Source organism: Ictidomys tridecemlineatus, chromosome 8 (genome assembly GCF_052094955.1).
Source record: "Ictidomys tridecemlineatus isolate mIctTri1 chromosome 8, mIctTri1.hap1, whole genome shotgun sequence".
NCBI classification, from domain to species: domain Eukaryota; kingdom Metazoa; phylum Chordata; class Mammalia; order Rodentia; family Sciuridae; genus Ictidomys; species Ictidomys tridecemlineatus.
The window spans coordinates 112,314,184-112,338,689 of NC_135484.1; the positions used below are offsets into that span (position 1 = coordinate 112,314,184).

The 24,506-nt window shown below is 37.0% G+C and overlaps 1 protein-coding gene across 2 annotated transcripts in view; it reads right to left on the reverse strand.

The window, feature by feature from the left end:
• Dnah8 (dynein axonemal heavy chain 8) overlaps positions 1-24,506 on the reverse strand; it is a 286,935-nt gene that overhangs the window by 256,612 nt on the left and 5,817 nt on the right. For both annotated transcript variants that reach the window (XM_005318733.5, XM_078020075.1), the window contains exons 3-7: positions 22,662-22,851; positions 21,886-22,049; positions 13,137-13,313; positions 8,861-8,974; positions 2,544-2,651 (exon numbers count right to left, since the gene is read on the reverse strand). In XM_005318733.5, the coding sequence (XP_005318790.3) occupies positions 2,544-2,651; positions 8,861-8,974; positions 13,137-13,313; positions 21,886-22,049; positions 22,662-22,851 (753 nt within the window). The remainder of the gene's footprint in view (positions 1-2,543; positions 2,652-8,860; positions 8,975-13,136; positions 13,314-21,885; positions 22,050-22,661; positions 22,852-24,506) is intronic.

Consider the following 24,506-nt stretch of genomic DNA (forward strand, 5'->3'; position numbering starts at 1 on the left):
GGAAACCCAAAGTCACATTAAGTCAATGTCATTGGGGCCATGTATTTCCAAGTGAACTACATTTTACATTTGTCTACTCCTCCCCAATGATTCCTTTTCTTCAATATGCAAACACCTCTCATATGCCATGAAACAGTGAAGAAAAAAAGAAGAATGGCCATTTAGAGATCAGATCAAGATGTCAGACTGACACATAGAACTTTAGGGAATCCCTAAAATGACACAATGCACAAGAGATCAGATCTGCAGGAGGGAAGGGAAAACCAGAACCCAGATCTGAAACAGGTAAGTGTGAAGAGAAATGGATCTGGGGAAATTCATAGACCAGAAAGTGTGAAGTCCCCCTCAATTGTGAAATAACACACTGAATTTGGAACAACTTGTACAGGAGACAACAATATCATTTGCTGAAAAAACAGAGCTATGAGTCTGCACCAGTCTTGGAAAGGTATGGTCATGTCCTGGGTAAATGCTGCAGCCCAGGTGGTCACATCTGAGAAAAACCTACACACACTTACCTCCCAAGTTGGGTGACTGGAGTTGGAAATCCTGCTTTAATGCTGAGGCCCGGAGCCCTGCCTCAGGCACAGCACTGGTGATTTCTGCATAAGAGCAGCTGTGTAGGGGTTTTCTATTACTCTCAGAGCAGGAGTATTCCCACTAGTTGAGACCCAGGTCACAGAGCGACACAGAAAAGACTAACTCACAAAAGACACACTACAGAATCACAAATGTAAAGACTGAAAAACAACCAAGCAACTGAGGAAAGTAAACATGGGAGCAGAGGCATTAAACTCAACAAAGAGGAAAGGCAGAAAAAACATGTAAAATCTCTTAAAATACCCTTTGTTAACTAAAGTAATTCATGAATTGGATATAAGAAGATTTTACACCTATGATAAGAAAACAATAATATGAAAATTGAACTTCTTTTTTCTTAAAACAAAACAAAAAGGCTGGAGTGTAGCTCAATGATCGAGCACTTGCCTGGCATGTGTGAGGCCCAGGGTTCAATCCCCAGCATAGCAAAAAATAAAAAATAAAAATATTAAATTGACTGATGAACTGACTGGTACCTGGTACAAAGTTGAAGAACAAATGAGTGAGCTGAAAAGTCCAAGAACAATAATGGGAAGATTTAAAAAAAAAATGAAGAGAAAAGGAATTTAGATTCAAAGGGAGAGAATGAATTAAACAGGTGGGTCAGAAATGATCAAAGGCAAAAAAGAAAAATTTCCCAGGAATGAAAAAACAAAAAATTTGGACTGAAAGAAACCAGCAATATAGACAAGATAAATGTAAAAAGAACCACATTAGTTTGAAAGTCGAGATGTTCAACAATAAAGAAAAAAATCCAATAGGCTTCCAGCGAATAAAACTAGTTACTTACAAAGGAAAAAAAATCACATTAGCAGCTAACACCTCATCAACGAAACCAGATCCTAGACAACGGTGAGCAATGTCTTCAAAGTTCCAAGTGAAAATGACGTTGAACTTAGAATACTAGTCAAACCAGCACTTGAGTGGTGGGAGGAAATAAAACTATCCTACATGCGTAGGAATTAAGGAAATTCACCATTGACACACCCTTTCTGAAAGAAGTACTTGACAATTTCTTTTTAAAAGTAATAATGAATCCAAAAGGGAGGAAGACCTGGAAATCATCAAACAGTGGTGAGAGATGGCTAAAGAAATGAGCAATACTTGGGTTTTAGTTGAACATGTATTGACTCACAATGTTGAAAAAATATTAACAATAACATGGAATGAAGAATGATCCCAGTGTAGGACATGGACAGCAAGAAACAGGGAGACAAATGGATGGGGAGAATGAGAAGGTTCTCGTCTTATTTGGGACATAGCCGGTGATTAAATTTCTACTTTGCTTTTTAATAATTTTTTTTTAAATACAACTTTACACATTTCATTCTGCCTGAATCATTTATAAAGAAACACCATCCATGTGTTTCTTGGGTACTTTTTCAATTTTTAAAAAATAATTAACCACATGTCTTAATAGGAAGACTTTACATAAACCATAGCAATGGGAGAAGGAGCTAAAGAAACGAGGCTAATTGTGGACACGATCCTTATCTCTTGATCAGAATAAAAAAAATACTGGGAATGAATAAGTTACCAAACAGCTTTATTTATTTTAGAGTCACTGGGGCATATAGCTCAGTTGGTAGAGTGCTTGCCCCCATGCACAAGGCCCTGGATTCAATCCCCAGCACCATAGGAAAAAAAAAACAGAGTCACTAGGATTACAGGTATGTGCCACCACACCCAGCAAAAACAACTACATTTAAACAAAATGCCTTGGGGCTGACCTCTGACAAGGAAAAAGATACACCGTGACCCCAACTATTAAGTACAGCTGACTCCAGTCATCTCCATCCTTTCCTCATCCACTCCAAGTATTAAATTCCTGAATTCTGAAGAGTGCCCAAACTTCCCAATTCTCTTTTCTGGCTCAAAGGGAAAGAATTATTTTTTTTTTCCCCACAGGCTCACATGTGTGATTTCTTCCCTTAGAAACTCACCTTGATAAACAATGAGGTCATTCTCTCTGAGGTGTTGTAATACCTTGACACACTGTGAATCATTCTGATGGCATTAATCAAATTTTGTATTCCACGTGCCATGGAAACCTGAAATTGAAACAGAGCAAGTGAATTCCATCACATGTTTATATAATTTAAACAGTAAATATGTTATGCTATTCAGAACTCTAAATATACACCACAGCGTATAACATTTTTACCTCTAAGTCAAATTTTACCAAATGCAAAATATGATATCCTAGACATTGGTCTGAAACAGAAAAAAATAAAAAGGACATTTGTTTTGTTGACAAACGTACCAAGGAAGATGCAAGATATTAAAAGGAAAAACTAGGTGAAGAGAATTCTTATCTCTGATCAAAAAGGTAGCTGAAAACACAAGTTAGACTACTACTCCTATTCACATTTTAGATTCATCTTTCAGCAAACCTATTAAGTGCCATTAGCTTCTGAAGATATTGGAAGTGATCTAAAGATAGGAAACCTATGCACTGAGCTCACATTAGAGAAGAGACTCACACAAACAAGTAAAGCAAGAAGAACACGTACAACTAAGACATACCATACTTGTTATGGTTTGGATGTGAGTTGTCACCCAAAAGGTCATGTGTGAGACAATGTAAGACTATTAAGAAGTTAAGTGAATGGGTTTTGAGAGTCTTAACTCAATCAGTGAGTTAATCATCGGATGGGATTAATACAGTACTGATTAAAGACATGTAGGGTGTAACTGGAGGAGGTGGACATTGGGGATGTGGCTTTGGGATTTGTATTTGGCAAATGGAATCTCTCTCTGCTTACTGACCATCATGTGAGCTACTTCCCTCCACCACACTCTTCCACCATGATGTTTAGCTTCACTTTGTGCCCCAAGGAATGGAGCCTGCTGTATATGGACTGAAACCTCGAGCCCCCAAATAAACTTTTCCTCCTCTACAATTGCTCTGTTCAGGTCCTTTAGTCACGGCAGTGAAAAAGCTGACTGAAACAATACTGGTTGCTTATGTGTACCAGACACTAATCTAGGAGTTTCATGTATCATCATAATTTATGCTGACAGGACCCTTTAAGATAGGTTTGATTTCATCCAACCTATAACTTTACTGATTATGTGTCTTCTTTTAAGAAATGTCTAGTCAGGTCTTTTAACCATTTTTGATCAGATTATTTGGGATTTTTTACAGTTGAATTCCTTATATAATCTGAATATGAACCTCTTGTTGGATGTATAGTTTGCAAATGTTGTCTCCCATTTTGCAGGTTGTCTCTTCTTTAGAATGATTACTTCTTTTGTAATGCCGAAATCTCTTAGTTTAATATAATCCATTTGTCTTTTTTCGCTTTTGTTGCCTGTTCTTCTGAAGGATTTTTTGTTTTTTGGTACAAGGGATTGAATCCAGGGACACCCAACCACTGAGCCTCATCCCCAGCATTTTTTTTTTTTTTTTGAGGCAGGGTCTCACTAAGTTGCTTAGGGCCTTGCCAAGTTGCTGGAGCTGGCTTTGAACTTGTGATCTTCCTGCTCTCCACCTCCCAAACCCCTCAGCTCTTTTTGAGTTCTTATCCAAAAACATTTTTGCCCAGATCAATGTGCTAAAAGGTTTCCCCCTGTGTTTTCTTCTAGTAGTTTTATACTGATATCCTTACCATATGTGCCAAAGAAAGAAAGAAAAGCACCAACATGGGGAGTCTAACTCCCACTTAAAACTAAGCCACCAATCAGCTACACTCACTATGTTAAGAAGAACATAAAGAAATATGGAGAGAAAGACAAACATAACTTATATATCCCAATCCTGCCACTAAAGGGAGAAGAACAAACTCCCTTAAGAATTTGTAGCACAAGCTGGTACTCAACCGCAGTCTGAGATCACACTCACGGTACAAAAACCAAAAAAAAATTAAAAACTCCCCTCCAGGAGAAAACTAGTAATTTAAGATGGTATCCAGTCACACCCATAATGATTCATAAAACTCAGCTGACAATGAAGTGTGTCCTGAGTTCAGTGTAAAAAAAAAAGTGTCTTAAAAGCTATGTAATAAAGTATAATTATTATTTTCATTTTTCAAATGAGAAAACAGAGAGACAGGAAATTAAAAAGGCTTGCCCAAGGTCCCACACTATCAGTTATGTAGCTCATATTTTGAGACCCTGCTTATAGCCAGGGTGCAAATCACTAGGTCAGCACAGAAAAGGTCAAAGGCATTCCTGCCTTCAAGGAGCTTGCCTTTTAATTGAGGGGACAAGATGAATTTAATATAAAGATTTTTTAATGTATTTTTTTGAGAGAGAGAGAGAATTTTTTAATATTTATTTTTTAGTTTTCGGCGGACACATCTTTATTTGTATGTGGTGCTGAGGATCGAACCCAGGCCGCACGCATGCCAGGCGAGCACGCTACGGCTTGAGCCACATCCTCAGCCCATAAAGATTTTTAAAATGCTGACAAATAAATGAAATGCGGAAGAACAATTATTGATAAGTATATTATATGTCCTAAGTGGACAAATAATTAAATCAATTATATGAAGCTTATGGAAATCAACATCATTGCTTTATACTGAATCTTGCATGTCATAATCCATATTATGGATCACAGGTCCAAACAATCCTATTAAAATTATGCCTAGGAGTCCCTTCCACCTGTGCTAAATCAAACTCCAATGAAGAGAGCTCAGGGATGGCATCAAATGGGTCCCTCAGGAAATGCCTTTCATCCAAGTTTTAAATATCTTTTACTTATTTATTTATTTATTTTTGGTACTGGGGATTGAACCCAGGGGCACTTTGCCACTGAGCCATATCCCAGAGTCTAGCTAAGTTGTTTAGGACCTCACTAAATTGCTGAGTCTAGCCTTGAACTCATGATCCTCTTGCCTCGGCCTCCTGAGCTACTAGGATTACAAGAAACACTGGGATTACAAGCATGCACCACCACTCCCGGATAAATATCATGATTATAATCACTCCCTGAATGCAAAGTTCTTCCTATTAAGTTACAGTATTCAGATATTTTGTATGTGAAACATATTACAGTAGATATACCCAAAGCATAATACCAGGACAATAAAAATTAAGCAAACTTCCAGAAACGAAAGCATGAATCCTTTGTGCACTTTTTCTACCTGAATCACAATTAAAAGATAAAAAGCAACTGACGGTTGCTTTTAATGACAGTAAAAGAAAATGAATGGAAAAAAGAAATTTTGAAACGATAGCAGTAGTGGGTGTATGAGTGGGAAGAAATCATATGACTCACTACTGTTAACACTGCTGTCATTTCAAAAGGTAAGGCCTGAAATCTTCCTAGCTCAGAAACAGTAAGAAGCTCAACAACCACCAAATAATAATCATAAGACACTTCCATGACAAGAATAGCTGAACAAAGTTTAAATTACTAGGATGAACTAAACGATTTTAAAATTATATCAATTTAAACAAGTCCTTTGAATTAAGAAGTTGAAATCAGTATATCTCAAAATTCAGAGCTCTTGATAACAATAAGAAGCATTCTTTAACTTCCAAGTTTACTTTTTATAATGAAAAGCCCTGAATACAAAAAGAAGTACAGGGAACAGCGTAATGACCACTTATAACCATCATTCGATTTAACTTATGCTACAATTTTACTCACTACATCTATTATTTTTTATATCAAGGGCTATTTGTAGGTATTCATGGAGAAAGCTTCAGGTGTATGTGTATTTCAACTCAAATGTTTGCAACAAGTAATAACTCTAACTTTTCTTTTACTTTTTTTTTTTTTTTTTTGATATCTTCCTTTTGCTCGGGTTGTAGAGTTAGAGAATAGAGTCTTTGGGCTGCTGACTGAATTGCAGCCACAGCCTTATTTCTCTAACACTATATAATCTGGTTTCCTTTACTCCTGGTCTTACACACAGAAACATCCAAGAGCTCACATCAGTGTTTTTATATGAAACAAAATTTTAAAAGCTTCCCAACAGAACTCCAGTTGCTAGTACTAGGGGTAGAAATCAACAGAGAGTGAAGTTTAAGAAAGTCATAATTTTTTGCAAATAACAACACTAATAATGTAGTTCTGAATTAAGTTCATCATCTCTTTATGACACCAGTTAACAGACTCTGCCTCTGAAGTGTCTTCCTCTTCTCCCTCTTGGAGCCCCTGGATAGATAATGAATTTCCACAAAGAAGGAAGAACTACACCTGCCCAGGACTCTCAACCCACTTTCTTCTCTCCTGTGCCACATAAACTTCTCATTTTCTGATGCCCTCTTAGGATGTGAACCTCTCTCTTTGCCAAATCTATGTGAAATCGGCCATTTACCCAAGGCTGGCCAACCAAGCCAGGTGACCAGGACTGCCACCTCTGTGGAAGATCTACCCATCTCTTCAGAAATCAGAATGGAGAATGCCGAACACAGAAATCAGACACTAATATAAATTACTTGGAAAGCATTTTAACTTAGAGAATACCTTGAAGGCAACGGCATAGTGACAAGAGAAAAAAAATACAGCCTATAATGCCAGCAAAAACAGCCTCAAATTTGGTTCCATCAATTTAGAGATACTCAAATTAAATCTCTTAATCTTTGAAACAAGGGTTGTTGTGTATCCAGAATGGAAACATATTTGAAGCACATAGCACAATGCCTAGAACAAAAGGTTGGGGGTTCTCGAGCCTGTGAGCATCTTTAAAAATACAACTGTCTGAGCTGCCCTCCTGCCTAGAAGTGATTCACAAGAGGTGACACCATTCAAGATTGGAAAACACCACACTACATTCTCAACAAATACTAGTTTCTACGATTTCCCATTTTTTAAATTTACTTTTTAGCTGTAGTTGGACACGATACCTTTATTTTATTTATTTGTTTTTTATGTGGTGCTGAGGATCAAATCCAGGGCCTCATACATGCTAGGCACGCACTCTACCGCTGAGCCACAACCCTAGCCCCAATTTCCCATTTTTAAATATATTTTTTTAGTTGTAGATGAACATAATACCTTTATTTATTTATTTTTTATGTGGGGCTGAGGATCAAACCCAGTGCCTCAGGTGTTTTAGGCAAGCACTCTACCACTGAGCCAAAACCCCAGCCCTGATTTCCCATTTATATCTAAAGAAGACATAGAGGTTTTCTATAATTTTCATATTACATGTGAAATATTAAGAAGCTGGGCACAGTAGTGCATGCCTATAATCCCAGCAGCTCGGGAGGCTGAGGCAGGTGGATCCCAAGTTCAAAGCCAGTTTCAGCAACTTAGCAAGACACTTAGCAACTCAGCAAGACCCTGTCTCTAAATAAAATATAAAAAAGAGCTGGGGATGTGGTTCAGTGGTTAAGCATCTGAGGGTTCAATCCTGGGTACAAATAATAATAATAATAATAGAAACTTTTGAAAATAGCAGTGCTAATATGTTCTTCAAGGGAACTCTATAGAAATATGATGGGGAAAGTGGACTAGAAACAGAAGATGGGCCTGTCCTGCATCACTGATAGGCTGAGTGCTTCAGGCAAAGTCCCCATCCATGATGAGCTTGAGTTTGCTACTCAATAAACTGATAAATGCCTTCCATGGTACCCAACCTCCAAGAATGCCCCAGTGAGGCTCCCCTCATGGTATTCTGACTCTTGTATACTTCCTGCCCTGGACCAGACTTACTGACTTGCTCCTAACCCACAGAGCACAACAGAAATAGTGAGATGTCACTTTCACATTTAGGTCACAAAAAGATGGTAGCTTCCCCTGTCTTGCTCACTCTGGAATCACCTTCCCTGGGGGAAACAAGATGCAACTTGAATAAGAACTAACCACCTGAATAAGAACTCAGATCTGTCAACCATGTGAGTAAACTTAGGTATGGACCCTCCCCAATCAGCCTCCCCATAAGAGGAGACCCCAGCCCCAGTTAACAGCCTGCCTGAAGCTTCATGAGAGACCCTGAAGCAGAGGCACTCAGTTATGCTGTGCCTGGATTCCTGGTCCACAGAAACTGTGACATAATGAATGCTCACTGCTTAAAGCTGCTCTCTCCTAGGAAATTTGCTATGCAGCATTGGATAAGTAATATATTCATCTTGCTTAACTGACTAGTGAAGTCATACTTACAATAATGCTGAATACTTAAATGTGGGTTAAAATATTAAACAGAATTTATTATTCATTCTAAATATAGACTAGGAAAATACAACTTTTAAATAACCTTTTGTCAGTGTGTGCTTTTCCCAATACATACATATTGAAGGTGTTTTAAAGTGCATTAATTATACAAGTTAATTTTTTAAACTGCACTTTTAAAAGTATACTTACCAGGTCATAGTTATAGAGAGGTTGACATACTTTTTCCAGAGTATACAAATATCTAACATTATCTTTTGATTCATTTGCTGTATCTGTGATTCTTGCATCCAAATCACGCCAATTCTAAGAAGAAAAACATATAAGAATTCCATTAAAAATCCAAATATATCAGTATGCTACTACAGTTTATTTTAAAAATTTACACAGTCTTCCTAATCAAACATATACTCACATAGTAGATATTTAAGTTTGATTAATATAGCCTTTTCTTATAGTATCTATGTTATTATAAATCCTTAAGTGATTTACTAAACCTGAAGTCATACCCTTTATAATTAATACCCTGTCTGTAATCTTCAACTGGACATACTTCTACTAAAAAGACTTTTCCAGGTTTGTTATTTGTGACATTATATGGCTGTGGATCTTCCCAGAATGAGTCATATTATTAGCAGAACATTATTCTAAGGAATATTCATTATTAGCAAAGAGAACTCAATCTGAAATCAACATATTCAAGGATTATGAAATAACTTCTGCTTAGTCAACTCTAAACACAAAAAAAAAAGTTCCTCCTTTCTTTGAGAAGAAATCTGCTATGGTTTGAATGCGGTAGATTCCCACCAAAACTCATGTTGAAGCTTCATTCTCCAATGTAATGGTATGAGGTGGTGGGGCTTTTAAAAAGGTGATTAGGTCTTTAAGACGCATTAATGTTGTCTGTAGGACATTCTATCTCTCATGAGACTATATTAGTACTTGCAAGATCAGACTGTTGTAAGTGAGCCTGGCACCTCCCCTGAATCCCTCTTCACAAGGGCTGCTTGTCACTCTCACACATGCTCCTGCCTTGACGTCACCTACCATAATATGACCTAGCCAGAAGGCCCTTAGTAGAGACCAAAGAGATGTGGTTCCCTTATCTTGGACTTACAACCTCCCAAACTGTGAACTAAATAAAACTCTTTCCTTTATAAATCACCCAATATCAGGTATTCTATTATAGCAATACTAAACACTGTAAGACAAAAATCTCTCTTCCTGTAATCTCTACTTGCATGGTGTAGTTCTGCATAATATACAGCGTGAGCCTAGAGATATACAGCATGAATCTAGAGATGGTGCTCCAAAAAAGGAGAGGGGAATAGGTATGGAACCAACCTACCTATTCCACAGAGAATAGGTAAGGACATAGGAACCAACCGGAAAGACTTCCCAAAGGCCACAGCTGGAGCAACTTGAACAACAAAATAAATAATGATAGTATAGATGATAACCTAAACATAAAATAAATATCCTTTGGCACTGAAGATTGAACCCAGGATCTTCACATGCTACACAAGTGTTCTACTACTGAGTTATATCCTTACCCCTTTTTAAGTTTTATTTTGAGACAGGGCCTCACTAAGTTGCCCAGACCGGCCTCAAATTTGCAATCTTCCCGTCTCAGCCTCCTGAGTAATTGGGATTACAGGTGTGCACCACCATACCCAGCCATTGTACTATATTAATATAAATAAATTATCAAATAAGTAACTCAAAGGAAAAACAACTTTTTCTTGCATAAAAATTCTAATCAATCAAAGTGGATAGAATGAAGGAACTGGAAAATCACCAAGAGCATACCACAGCAATAATTACTGCAGGAAAGATTTACCTAAGCAAGATATTTATGTAACATCAAGTTATTTCCACCCAAAATAATAGATATATAATACAGAAACATGTCAGACTCCACCTTAACCAAATGTCAAGGTTAAATCACCAGCAATAAGACATATGTTGCAATGGTTAATTTGAATTGTCAATTTGATTGGATTAAGAGATGCCAAGGATTGGGCTGGGGTTGTGGCTCAAAGGTACAGCATGCTCCTAACATGAGTGAGGCACTGGGTTCAGTCCTCAGCACCACATAAAGTAAAATAAAGACATTGTGTCACCTATAACTAAAAAATAATTATTTTTTTAAAAAAGAGATGCCAAGGATTAAGAGGAATATGGATGCGTTGGTGAGGGTGTGTCTAGGAAAGACTGGCATGTGGGATAGCCAACTGAAATGGAGACCCTCCCTAAGTGTGGCAGCATCAACCTACAGGATGATGACTTGGATGGAAAAAAATTTGAAAGAACAAGAAGCAGCAGCAGATGCAAGTCCATTCTTCTTGACCAGGTTCTTGATTGCTACTGGGATCCTCCGAGGATATCAGACTCTCACTTCTTCACTCTTCCAAAGTGGACTCTGCCAGTGATTCTCCAGAAGCCTTTGGTCTTGGACTAGGATAGCACAACTGATCCTTCTTGGGGCTTCAGACTCTTGGGCTGTGCGGCTACTGGTTCTTCCAGCTCTGCAGCCTGCAGACGGCCATTGTGGACTATCCGGCACTGGTCGTGTAGGCCAACCTAATAACTCCCCTTTTTATAATAATACTTCCTGTTGATTCTGTTCCTATAGAGAACCCTAATACACATGGATATCATGGACTCTCAATTTGACACACTGAGAAGGGCACATCACCTCTAACTTACCCAGGCTGGCTTTGAATTTAACTCAGCCTCCCAAATAGTTGGAATGACAAGCATACACCACCATAACCAACAAAAACAGAAAGTTTTTAACTGATAATAAATATTGAAGAAGTTGTGGATATACCCTGGGGAAATATTTGCATATGTATATACAAAACATTTAATTGTGGCAATGTTTATGTACACATAGAAAAGGAATCATTTTCCTATATAAGTTAAACATAGAGTTACCATTTGACCAAGAAATTCAGGAGAAATGACAAAATATGTCCACCCAAAAGGTTGTACATGAATGTTCAGAGGCATTATTCATAACAATCAAAAAGTGGAAACAACTCAAATGTCCATAAACTGATAAACAAAATGTAATACTATCCATACATCAGAATATTACTCAGCCATGAAAAGAAATGAAACACTTATACATTCTACAACATGGATTACTCTTGAGTAACATAAATGAAAGAATTCAGTAACAAAAGTCCATATATTATATGACTTCTGAAATGTCCAGTAGAGGGAAATCTGTAGAGCCACAAAATAAATTAGAAGTCATTTGGGGCTGGGAGCAGAAGGTTAGAGATGGGGAGGTAACAGGTGAAGGGTACGGAGTTTCTTTTTAAGGTGAAACAAATGTGTTAAAATTGGGGCTGGGGTTGTGGCTCAGTGGTAGAGCGCTTGCCTAGCATGTGTGAGGCCCTGAGTTTGATTCTCAGCACACATATAAATAAAAATAAAGGTCCATTGTCAACTAAAAATATATTCTTAAAAAAATATATTAAAATTTATTGTGGTTACATAACTCTGTGAATGTTAAAAATCACCAAATTGTACACATCAAATGATGAATGTATGTGAAGTATATCATAAAGCTGCTGAAAAAATGAAGGGGAAAGAGGAAGAAAAATTTGTTCACTAAAAAATGATCAGATACATGAACATTTTGGAAAAATTATATAGCTGGATCTAATAGGCATATATTTCCAAGATTTACTACTGGGGTGTAGGGAGGGGGTAATTAAAGATTGATACAGTGTGATATTTACTAATTAAATAATATGCTATGACAATTTAAAAATTAGAAATGATGTAATTAATTTTCACAGCACTGGGGATTGAACCCAGGAGTGCTTAACCACTTAGCTCTTCCCGCAGCTCTTTTTATTTTTAAGACCACTATACCCAGCTCTAAAACAATTTTTAAAAGAAACGTGATCATTTCTTTTCTGGCAATCACTCTAAAGGAAGCTCTTTCAAAATTGGTGCACAAAATATTGAGAAATGTGTCTTCATTTCCTCTGATGGAAATGATTGTGGCACATGAGAAAGCTTCACTCAAAGCTTAACACTTCTAAATATATAATTCCGGTACATTATGTTAAGAATCACTTTGATCTGGGAGAGGAATGGAACAGCATGGAGAGAGGATAGGAAGAAGGCCAATAAGACCGGAGTAATCAATTCTGGTTTTTCTAACATAGTAGGGTTAACTACTGATTAAAACAATCTACGTTGTACTTCAAAATGAGTAGAAAATTCTCAACACATAAAAAGGATTAATGTTGGAAGTCATGGACATGTTTTTTACCGACTTATTACACATTACATACATGTATTGAATTACCATAATGTACCCCATAAAAATATATAAATGTTATGTCTTGATTTAAATTTTTTAAAAAATAAGCAGTTCAATAAAGGTAATTTTCTGTTCAGTTGTTCTGAATTATACCAAAATGTAAACTAAAAGGCCTTTTACCTTTAACAGTTTGGAGTGCGCAACATTCAGCACATTTATGACAGCCTTACAACTTGACCCTTTAATCTGCTCAATGATATAGTTGAACTTGGCTGACATCCGTTTCCAGTGTTCCAACTCGGTGAGTGGACCTGAGTCGTCAGCTTCTTTTCTCATCTGCTCGCTCTCAATAAGCACCTGCAATTTAAATATGTATACACATATATATGGAATACAGAAATGATATATTCTTCTTGGTTAAAATCTCACTGCATCTTTTGAAAAAAAAACAAAAGTATAAATAATAGTAACTCTGAATAATGTTTAAAAACTTAGCAAGCATGGGGCTGGGGTTGTGGCTCAGCGGTAGAGTGCTTGCCTAGCACATGCTAGGTGCTGGGTTCGATCCTCAGCATCACCTAAAAGTAAAAAATAAATAAATAAAATAAAGGTATTGTGTCCAAATACAACCAAAAAAAATTAACAAAAAGAACTTAGCAAGCAGAGAGGAGAAAGGAACTTTTTGAACATGATAAGTAGTATCTATTGAAAACGCCAGCAAACATCACAAACATCATAAAGGTGAAACTGTGAACATCATCACTTTAAAACCAAGGGCAGGGCAAGTTTGCCACTATCACCACCCACTTCCATTCCACCTGGTAAAGGAAGTGCCAGAAAAAGGTAGGTAAACAAAAGGCATTACTGATTGGAAATTTTTTAAAAGGGCATAATCACAGATAATTTGGTTGGCTGTATCTTTAAAATGTTAAGAATATTAAATATAAATCCTTAATAATTATTAAAAGTGAAATATTCAGTAGAGTTGTTGGACCTCTGCATAAAAACCAGTAGTACTTTTTCACAAACCATATAGCCATCTGAAATGTAATTTCTAAAAAGATACCAACTGCAACAGCAAATAATTGCAATGATAATTTTTTTAGAAATATCTAACAAAAATGTGTAAGACCTTTCTGGGACAGTAAGAACACTACATTTAGAACATAAAAGAAGGCCTAAATAAGTGAGAGACATGTTTATGGGTGGAAAAATTCAATAATATAAAGAAGCCAGTTTTCTCTAAAGGAAGATACACATTCAATGAAATTCCAATCAAAATCTCAAGAGTTGTTCATGGAACTTGACAACCCAATCTTCAGATTTGGAAGAACAATTTGCAGACATAATCAATGCAATTTTGAATTTTAAAAAAAAGCAAAGAAACTTGACATCCAAAGTGTTGATTTGTAAAAGCTCCAGAAATTAAAGCAGCATGGTATAAGTCTACAAAATAAATAGATAGACCAGTGGGACAGACAGAAGAGTAAAAACTTGATATAGAATGAAACTGTTATATTGTTATATTGTGTATATGTACAAATATATAATAACAGATTCCACCATATGTATAATTATAATGCACCAATAAAAATTAAAAAATAAAACAATATAGACAGAGGTGATATTACAAATTTTAGACATGATAGTAGAGTGTATTTTGAGGTATTAGACATCTTTAAGGAAAGAATGGACTGTTAAATAAGCAATTTAACAAAGGATATTAAATTGGGATGTCTGGCTAACTGTGAAAAAAGTCAAAATTGGATTCCTACTTCACAACACACACACATGCCCACACACAAAAAAATAACTCCAGGCAGACTAAAAAACTGAATGTCAGAAATAAAATCAGAAGGGCTGCAGATGTAACTCAGTGGTGGGACATCTGCCTAATGCATGTACCCTGGATTCTGTCCCCAACATCACAAAATAAAAAAATAAGATGAAATGGTTAAATTTCTATACAAAGTAAGGGTAAAACTATAAAGAAAGGCAAAGAATTGAATATCGTAACTGTCAAGATACAGTCACAATGGGGGAAGAAACGGTATTTAAAACTGGGAAGAGAAAGACAAGGTGCTGGGAATGTTCTGTTTCTTTCTCTCCATTGCCCAGGCTGGCCTCAAAGTTTTTGTCCTCCTGCCTCAGCCTCCCAAGAGGTTGGGATTACCCAGTAGAATGTTCTATTTCTTTAACCTGAGCAAAGTTTACACAGGTGTTAAGTTTTTCTTTTTTCAATATTTTTTAATTTTAGATAAACACACAGTATCTTTATTTATTTTTTTCCATTTTTTTTATTGATTGTTCAAAACATTACAGAGCTCATGATATATCATCTTTCATACATTTGACTCAATTGGGTTTTGAACTCCCCAAATACATAATGCAGACTCACTTCTGTTACATACTCACATTTTTACATAATGGCATATTAGTGACTGTTGTATTCTGCTACCTTTCCTATCCCCTCCCCTCCCCTCCCCTCCCATCTTGCCTCTCTACCTCCTCTGCTGTTGTTCAATTCTCTCCCCCTTTTTTCCCCCTCCCCCTTGCCCCTCATAACCTCTTATAATTTTGTGTGTCACTGAAGGTCTCCTACCATTTCCATATGTTTTCCCTTCTCTCTTCCCTTTCTCTCCCCCCATTCGTCTTAGTTTACTGTTAGTCTTTTCCTCATGCTCTTCCTTCCTGTTCTATTCTTAGTGGCTCTCTTTATATCAAAGAAGACATTTGACATTTGTTTTTTAGGGCTTGGCTAGCTTCACTTAGCATAATCTGCTCTAATGCCATCCATTTCTCTGCAAATTCTATAATTTTGTCATTTCTTAGTGCTGCATAATACTCCATTGTGTATAGCTGCCACAATTTTTTTATCCACTCATCTATTGAAGGGCATCTAGGTTGGTTCCACAGTCTAGCTATTGTGAATTGTGCTGCTATAATCATTGATGTGGCCGTATCCGTATAGTGCGCTCTTTTAAGGTCCTCAGGGAATAGTCCAAGAAGGGCAATAGCTGGGTCAAATGGTGGATCCATTCCCAGCTTTCCCAGGAATCTCCATACTGCTTTCCAACTTGGCCTCACCATTTTGCAGTCCCACCAGCAGTGTACAAGTGTGCCCTTTTCCCCACATCCTCACCAACACTTATTGTTGTTTGACTTCCTAATGGCTGCCAATCCTACTGGAGTGAGATGGTATCTTAGGGTGGTTTTGATTTGCATTTCTCTGATTGCTAGAGATGGTGAGCATTTTCTCATGTGCTTGTGGATTGATTGTATGTCCTCCTCTGAGAAGTGTCTGTTCAGGTCCTTGGCCCATTTGTTGATTGGATTATTTGTTATCTTATTGTTTAATTTTTTGAGTTCTTTGTACATTCTGGATATTAGGGCTCTATCTGAGGTGTGAGGGGTAAAAATTTGTTCCCAGGATGTAGGCTCTCTATTTACCTCTTTTACTGTTTCTCTTGCTGAGAAAAAACTTTTTAGTTTAAGTAGGTCCCATTTGTTTACTCTTGTTATTAACTCTTGGGCTACGGGTGTTCTATTAAGGAATTTGGAGCCCAACCCCACAATATGTAGATCGTAGCCAACTTTTCCTTCTATCAGACGCAGTGTCTCTGTTTTTATATCTAGCTCCTTGATCCATTTTGAGTTAACTTTTGTGGCTGGCGAGAGAAAGGGATTCAATTTCATTTTGTTGCATATGGATTTCCAATTTTCCCAACACCATTTGTTGAAGATGCTATCCTTCCTCCATTGCATGTTTTTAGCCCCTTTATCAAATATAAGATAGTTGTAACTTTGTGGATTAGTCTCTGTGTCCTCTATTCTGTACCATTGGTCCACCTGCCTGTTTTGGTACCAGTACCATGCTGTTTTTGTTACTATTGCTTTGTAGTACAGTTTGAGCTCTGGTATCGCTATACCTCCAGATTCACACTTCCTGCTTAGAATTGCTTTTGCTATTCTGGGTCATTTGTTTTTCCATATGAATTTCATGATTGCTTTATCTATTTCTACAAGAAATGCCTTTGGGATTCTGATTGGCATCGCATTAAACCTGTAGAGAACTTTGGGTAATATTGCCATTTTGATGATGTTAGTTCTGCCTATCCATGAACAGGGTACATTTTTCCATCTTCGAAGATCTTCTTCTATCTCTCTCTTTAGGGTTCTGTAGTTTTCATTGTATAAATCTTTCACCTCTTTTGTTAGGTTGATTCCCAAGTATCTTATTTTCTTTGAGGATATTGTGAATGGAGTGGTTTTCCTTATTTCCATTTCAGAAGTTTTGTTGCTGATATACAGGAATGCCTTTGATTTGTGCGTGTTGATTTTATATCCTGCCACTTTGCTGAATTCATTTATTAACTCTAGCAGCTTCTTTGTAGATCCTTTTGGGTCTGTTAAGTATATTATCATGTCATCCGCAAATAGCGATAATTTAATTTCTTCTTTTCCTATTTTTATGCCTTTAATTTCTTTTGTCTAATTGCTCTGGCTAGTACTTCGAGAACTAAATTGAATAGAAGTGGTGATAGAGGACATCCCTGTCTTGTTCCAGATTTTAGAGGGAATGCCTTCAGTTTTTCTCCGTTTAGAATGATGCTAGCCTGAGGTTTAGCATATATAGCTTTTACAATGTTGAGGTAAGTTCCTGTTATCCCTAGTTTTTCTAGTGTTTTGAACATAAAGGGATGCTGTATTTTGTCAAATGCTTTTTCTGCATCTATCGAGATGATCATATGGTTCTTGTCTTTAAGCCTATTGATGTGGTGAATAGCATTTATTGATTTCCGTATATTGAACCAGCCTTGCATCCCAGGGATGAATCCTACTTGATCATGGTGCACAAGTTTTCTGATATGTTTTTGTATTTGATTCGCCAGAATTTTATTGAGAATTTTTGCATCCAAGTTCATTAGAGATATTGGTCTGTAGTTTTCTTTCTTTGAAGTGTCTTTGTCTGGTTTTGGGATCAGAGTGATGTTGGCCTCATAGAATGAATTTGGAAGAGCTCCTTCTTTTTCTATTTCTTGAAATAGCTTGAAAAGTATTGGTATTAATTCTTCTTTGAAGGTTTTGTAGAACTCCTCTGTATACCCATCCGGTCCAGGGCTTTTCTTGGTTGGTAGTCTTTTGATGGCTTCTTCTATTTCTTCCTTTGTTATTGGTCTGTTTAAATTGTGTGTGTCTTCCTGTCTCAATCTGGGCAAATCATATGCCTTAAGAAATTTATCGATATCTTCGCTATCTTCTATTTTATTAGAATATAGGATTTCAAAATACTTTCTAATTATCTTCTGTATTTCTGTAGTGTCTGTTGTGATATTGCCTTTTTCATCCTGTATATTAGTAATTTGAGTTCTCTCTCTTCTTCTTTTTGTTAGCATAGCTAAGGGCTTGTCTATCTTAATTATTTTTTCAAAGAACCAACTTTTAGTTTTGTCAATTTTTTCAATGGGTTTTTTTGTTTCAATTTCATTTATTTCTGCTCTAATTTTAATTATTTCTTGTCTTCTACTACATTTGCTGTTGTTTTGTTCTTCCTTTTCTAGGTTTTTGAGGTGTAGTGTGAGTTCATTTATTTGTTGGTTTTTTCTTTTTTTGATGAAAGAACTCCAGGAAATGAATTTCCCTCTTAAAACTGCTTTCATTGTGTCCCATAGATTCCGGTATGTTGTGTCTGTATTATCATTTGACTCTAAGAATTTTTTTATCTCTTCCTTTAGGTCTTCTGTAACCCATTGATCATTCAATAACATATTGTTCATTTTCCATGTGGTGTAGGATTTTTCCTTCCTTTTTTTATCATTGATTTCAAATTTCATTCCATTATGGTCAGATATGGTGCATGGTATTATCTCCACACCTTTATATTTACTAAGAGTTGCCTTATGGCATAATATATGGTCTATCTTTGAGTAGGATCCATGTGCTGCTGAGAAGAACGTGTATCCACTTGATGATGGATGGTATATTCTATATATGTCGGTTAGGTCTAGGTTATTGATTGTGCTGTTGAGTTCCATAGTTTCTTTATTCAGTTTTTTTCTAGAGGATCTGTCTAATGGCGAGAGCGGTGTGTTGAAGTCACCCGTAATTATTGTGTTATGGTCTATTTGACTCTTGAACTTGAACTTGAGGAGCGTTTGTTTTATGTATGTTGCAGCTCCATTGTTTGGTGCATACAAATTGATAATTGTTATGTCTTGTTGGTGGATGGTCCCTTTTAACAGTATATAGTGTCCTTCTTTATCCTTCTTAATTAACTTAGGTTTGAAGTTGATTTTATTTGATATGAGTATGGCCACTCCTGCTTGCTGGCGGGATTCCACCTGATCGCAGCCGCTTTATTTATTTTTATGTGATGCTGAGGATTGAACCCTTTTCCTCACACATTTGAAGCAGACGCTTTACCACTGAGCTACAGCCCCAGCCCCACAGGTGTTAATTTTACAATTTGTCTCTTTTATTGTATTCATCTTTGCATTACATTTCATTATTTAAATAAATAATTTAGGAGAAAATCTTCATAGAACTAGAAAAGGATTCCTAAATAAAATACAAAAAAATATAGATATGTCAAGAGCTTTGTAATGTTTTGAACAACTAATAATTTTTAAAAAATTTTTTAAAAAGGAAAAAATAAAATATATAGAAGTTCCTAGTCACTGGAGGTAGCTCAATTGAGGCTGGATTGCCAGTTGTAATATATAACCACTTAACTACATTAAAATTTAAAACTTCCACATTTCTAAAGACACCACACCAAATGAAAGACACGGCACAGTGGAGACCAACCAAGGATCAACACCTGGAAGATATTAGTTAACCTCCAGCACTTCAATAAGATAACATCCAACAATCCAAAAGAAAACTGAGCCAAGCACAGGGCAGGCCACTCAACAAAGAGGAAGTCTACACAGCCATTAAACACACTCCACATCAACAGTATTCGGGATAATACAAAGTCAGTCAAGATGCCATCTCACACCCCATATACCAGCAACGGTTAAAAACCTGACAGTCCCTGATGTAATCAAAGCTTTGAAGAAATGAGAACACTCAGAAGCTTCTATAAAAAAAAAATATAAACTAAATCTGATGCAGTGACTCACGCATGTAATCCCAGCTACTTAGGAGGTTGAAGCAGGGGATCATAATTTCAAGGCCAGGCTCAGCAACTTAGCAAGGCCCCTTCTCAAACTAAAAAATGAAAAGGGCTGGGGATGTAGCTCAGTAATGAAGTGTCCCTGCATTCAATCCCCAGGATGGTGTGTGTGTATGTGTGTATGTGTGTATGTATGTGTGTGTGTATGTATATTATATTTATATTTATATGTATATTTATACTTATATATTTGTATTTATATATATATATATACATACACACACATATATACATATATATTATTTAGAACTTCCACGTTATGTATATATAACCACTATTTGAGAAGTTTGGTAATAGCCAATGAAAGATCTGTATGCAAATGTTCCCAGCAATCCCATTGAGAAACTCCTGAACATGTCTAAAGAAGCCCTAGAACAATAATATGTGTTATTGTTTTTTGTAACAGGAATAGTACAATCCTCTTCCCAGGGGAATGAATAAATAAATTTCTCTACCTCCTTAAATACAGAAATAATTTAAATTTCTCCTATGTGTCTGAAAGTCTACATAATGAAACTAAGGTTTATTCATAGAGGAATACCAGACCGCAGTTAAGTGAATGAATTCAATTTGCTTGTACCAACATGAATGAATGAAAGAAAATGTTGAATGGGGGGGGGTTATAAAATGATTCCTAAGATACTGCTAAATTGAATGTGTATGCCCCCCAAACTCACCTACTGAAACCTACTCTCTAGTGTGATAGTCTTTGGAGGTGAGGACTTCAGGAAGTGATTCAGTCATGAGGGTTCTGTTTTCCAGCATGTGAGGTGACAGCAAGGAGCCCACTGCCTACAAACCAAGAAGTCAGCCCAACCCAGACACTCCTCCAATAGTATAGGAGACCCTGCAGGGGTCCTCTGGTGGGCAGCTGCCTGCTTCAACCTGGAAGCAAATTCTGGGGCGAGGGTTCTGGCCAGCGCTCTGGGTCAGCATTCCAGGCTCTCCTAAGGAGCTTCCAAGCCCTCCAGTTTTTTGCTACCCCAACTACACCTTCTGCACAGTTCTAAACAGGGTCAAATTAGAAATGCTTTCTTCCTCCTCCTGCTTTCTCTCCTGCTTTTCTCTCTTCAGGTACCTGAAGATTTTCTTCTCTGGTTCCACTGTGCTTATGAACCATAGATCTGAGTCCACTCCCAGGGGCCTCTTTCAGTTTAGGGAAATTGCATGATGTCTGGGTTAATTTTTTGTTTGGGGTTTTGGTTGTTATCGTTTGGATTTTGTGTTTTTGCATTATTTGCAGTGTGAGTCCAAGTCTCACATAATTTTGACCTGCATTCTACTCCTACTATTGCTTTTCCTATGGCTAGAGAATTTTTTTTTTTTGACCAGAGAACTGCAGATGTGCCTCCAATACTCATAGGAGAAAGCATTGTCTGAACCTCTATGACAACACAGGTGACTCCACTGAACAACAAAGAGGTATTTATTTTTGTCTAGTACAGTGGCTCATCATTATGTCCTCTCCCTCTCTATTTCACAGATAGTATGACAATAAACAAATTGTTGGGGAAAAATGCTGGCTATCCCTCATGATTTCATTTCCCCTTTAAAGGGAGAAATATCTAAAACTGATTTTAAGTGGTCCACAAAGAACAACGGTTTTGCTCCAGAGCCAACAACAGGCTGAGTTTCAGAACAGAATCTAGAAGATTTCGAGCTCCTCTTCCTTTACTCTTAGAGACAAAATGCAACGTGGCTAGGTGCATGGGACAACTGAGACTCCAGGTGGAATGACTTGAGTGAACTCACCTGTTCGATCTGTTTGTACCATATCATCAGTACCTCCTCTAGCTGACGGACAGTTTCCGAATTGCTAGCTGCGGCCGTCACTTCTTCAAAGGTATGCAATTTGGAAAAATCAATATTGTCTATCTTCTTTAACATCACTGTCCCCTCAATACTTATTCTGGCACCTAATGGACAAATAATATCAAGAAAAGTACATAATGTTTTGTTAAATGTCAATGTGTGCTTTCCAGCTGTAATTGCTAAAATGTTAAGGATCTAATACTTTAGAAATACATCTCTAATTGATCATTAGATTATGACGTGCTTTCCTCATAAGTAAAATATATAATATTAAATGATAGAAATACACATTTTAAAGATTTCATAATAAAGCATGTATTTTTAAAGACGCTGAAAAGTTTTTTATTAAGAATGTAACAAAAAATTCCTCCTACTATAATGGAAAATTTTTTAAAACACATTCCTGGAAATTAGGGATTTTATGATTTCATACAAATCATAAAATAGATCTCATACTTACTTTGATTAACATCTTCTTTCAAGATGAAAACGTATTCACTAATGTTTTCTTTTTTCTTTTTTCTTTTTGTAGTTGTAGATGGACAACATGGCTTTATTTTATTTGTTTACATTTAAGTGGTGCTAAAGGTACAACCCAGTGCCTCACACATGCTAGGCAAGTGCTCTGCCACTGGGCTAAGCCCCAGCCCCCACTAATGTTTTCTTAACAACATAATTTACTCATTTTTAGTAGTGAACAAAAAATTTATACTAACCATCTAAAAATGAAAGGTACCTATTGAGGGTTTCAGTGAAAATATGCTTTTCAGATTCTCCCTGCTTGGACTGGTTTAAAGCACCCCAGTTGCTCGTGGAATGAATAGCTGGTAGAAATATACTTGACATCATGTTCTTGATCCCGTTCAAGAGTCCTTCTGATGCATCCAAAACAGTAAATAGTACTTCCTGAAAAGGGGGAGAGGGTGATGTTCAAATGCAATTTCATATGCTAAGTCCATTAAAAAACTAAAAATCACCATCTATTTCTTACTGCAATACACAAGACAGCTTGTAAACTATTAGGAAAGCTTATGTGGTTATGAATATTAGAGCTTTAAAACCAGCAAACTTGGCTTCTGCCCCATTCTGACCATTCACAAGTTAGCTCTTTATGGAGATTCTGCCTGGAGAGCAAGCCTTTGCCTGGACCTGTGCACTGTCAGGGGTTTGCAACAGAGCCTCCTGCATGAAGGAGTCCTCAGCTGAAAGAGGCATGAAGACTTTATCCAGCCAAGAGACAGCAAAAATAAATAAATAAATAAAAACAAAAAACAGCCCTCTGTCCAGGATTTTGAAGGGTAAAAAAATTACTGGTCACAAGAAATCAAGAGCCCAGAAACCAAAAACCCACTACCCAAGAGTGTGACATCTCAATTAATATAAATTAAATAAGCTAGAACTCCCAAATCAATAAATTAAGACTAAAAGGCTCAGCCAGGTATGGTGACGCATGCCAGTAATCCCAGCAGCTTGGGAGGCTGAGACAGGAGGATCACAAGTTCAAAGCCAGCCTCAGCAATCACAAGGCACTAAGCAATTCAGTGAGACCCTGTTTCTAAATAAAATACAAAATAGGGCTGGGGATGTGGCTCAGTGGTCAAGTGCCCCTAAATTCAATCCCTGATACACACCCCCCCACACACACAAAGGCTCATATGGGGCCACTGGAAATTGGCTGCTTGTTTTTTTTAACTATGAATATGGGGAATGTCCCCCAAAGGTCCATATGTTAAGGCCCTGGTCCTCAGAGTAGCACTACTGGGAGATAGTAAGAACTTTTGGGAGATGGGGCCTAGAGGGAGGTCCTTAAGTCACTGAGGGCATGCCCTCAAAAGGGATATGGAACCCCACATGACCTCTTCTGCTCTCTCTATATATATATTTCTCTCTCTCTCTCTCTCTCTCTCTCTCTCTCTCTCTCTCTCTCTCTCTCTCTCTCTCTCTCTCTCTCTCCTTTTTAGCTTGATACATGATTTCTTTATATGTACTCTTGCTTTTGCCATCTGGTCCACCCTCACCAGAGGACCAAACCAACAGGGATGCCCAGTATTGGACTTGAACCTCCAAAATTGTGAGCGACATAAACCTTTTCTCTTTATAATTTAGTTGCCTCAGGTATTTTGTTATACTAACAAAAGTGAACTACTACAGTAATAATGAAGACTATAATGACTACTAATATAGGTGGGTGCCATTATCTTGATTCTTGCTAAGGTGGCAGCAGTTTTTTTGCACCATTGTTTCTGCACCACCAATTGTTAACTCAGTAAAAAGGGCAAGTAGAATCTTAGTATTATGATAAAAGTTGGTTCACAGATCCCCCTGAAAAGGTCTTGGGTAACACTTTAAGAACCACTAGTATACTACATGTCTCTGCTGTGTTATTTGCATAGTTATAATGATACAAACAAATATTGAGCTATGCAGCATAAAATACATAACGTTTAGAATGGAGGAATGGGGAAATAAGGGAGGGGGCCAAAGTGTAAAAAGGAGCTAAATCCTCATCTTCTATAGAGAAAAGTCCACAGATAACTGGGTGCAATGGTGCACACCTGTAA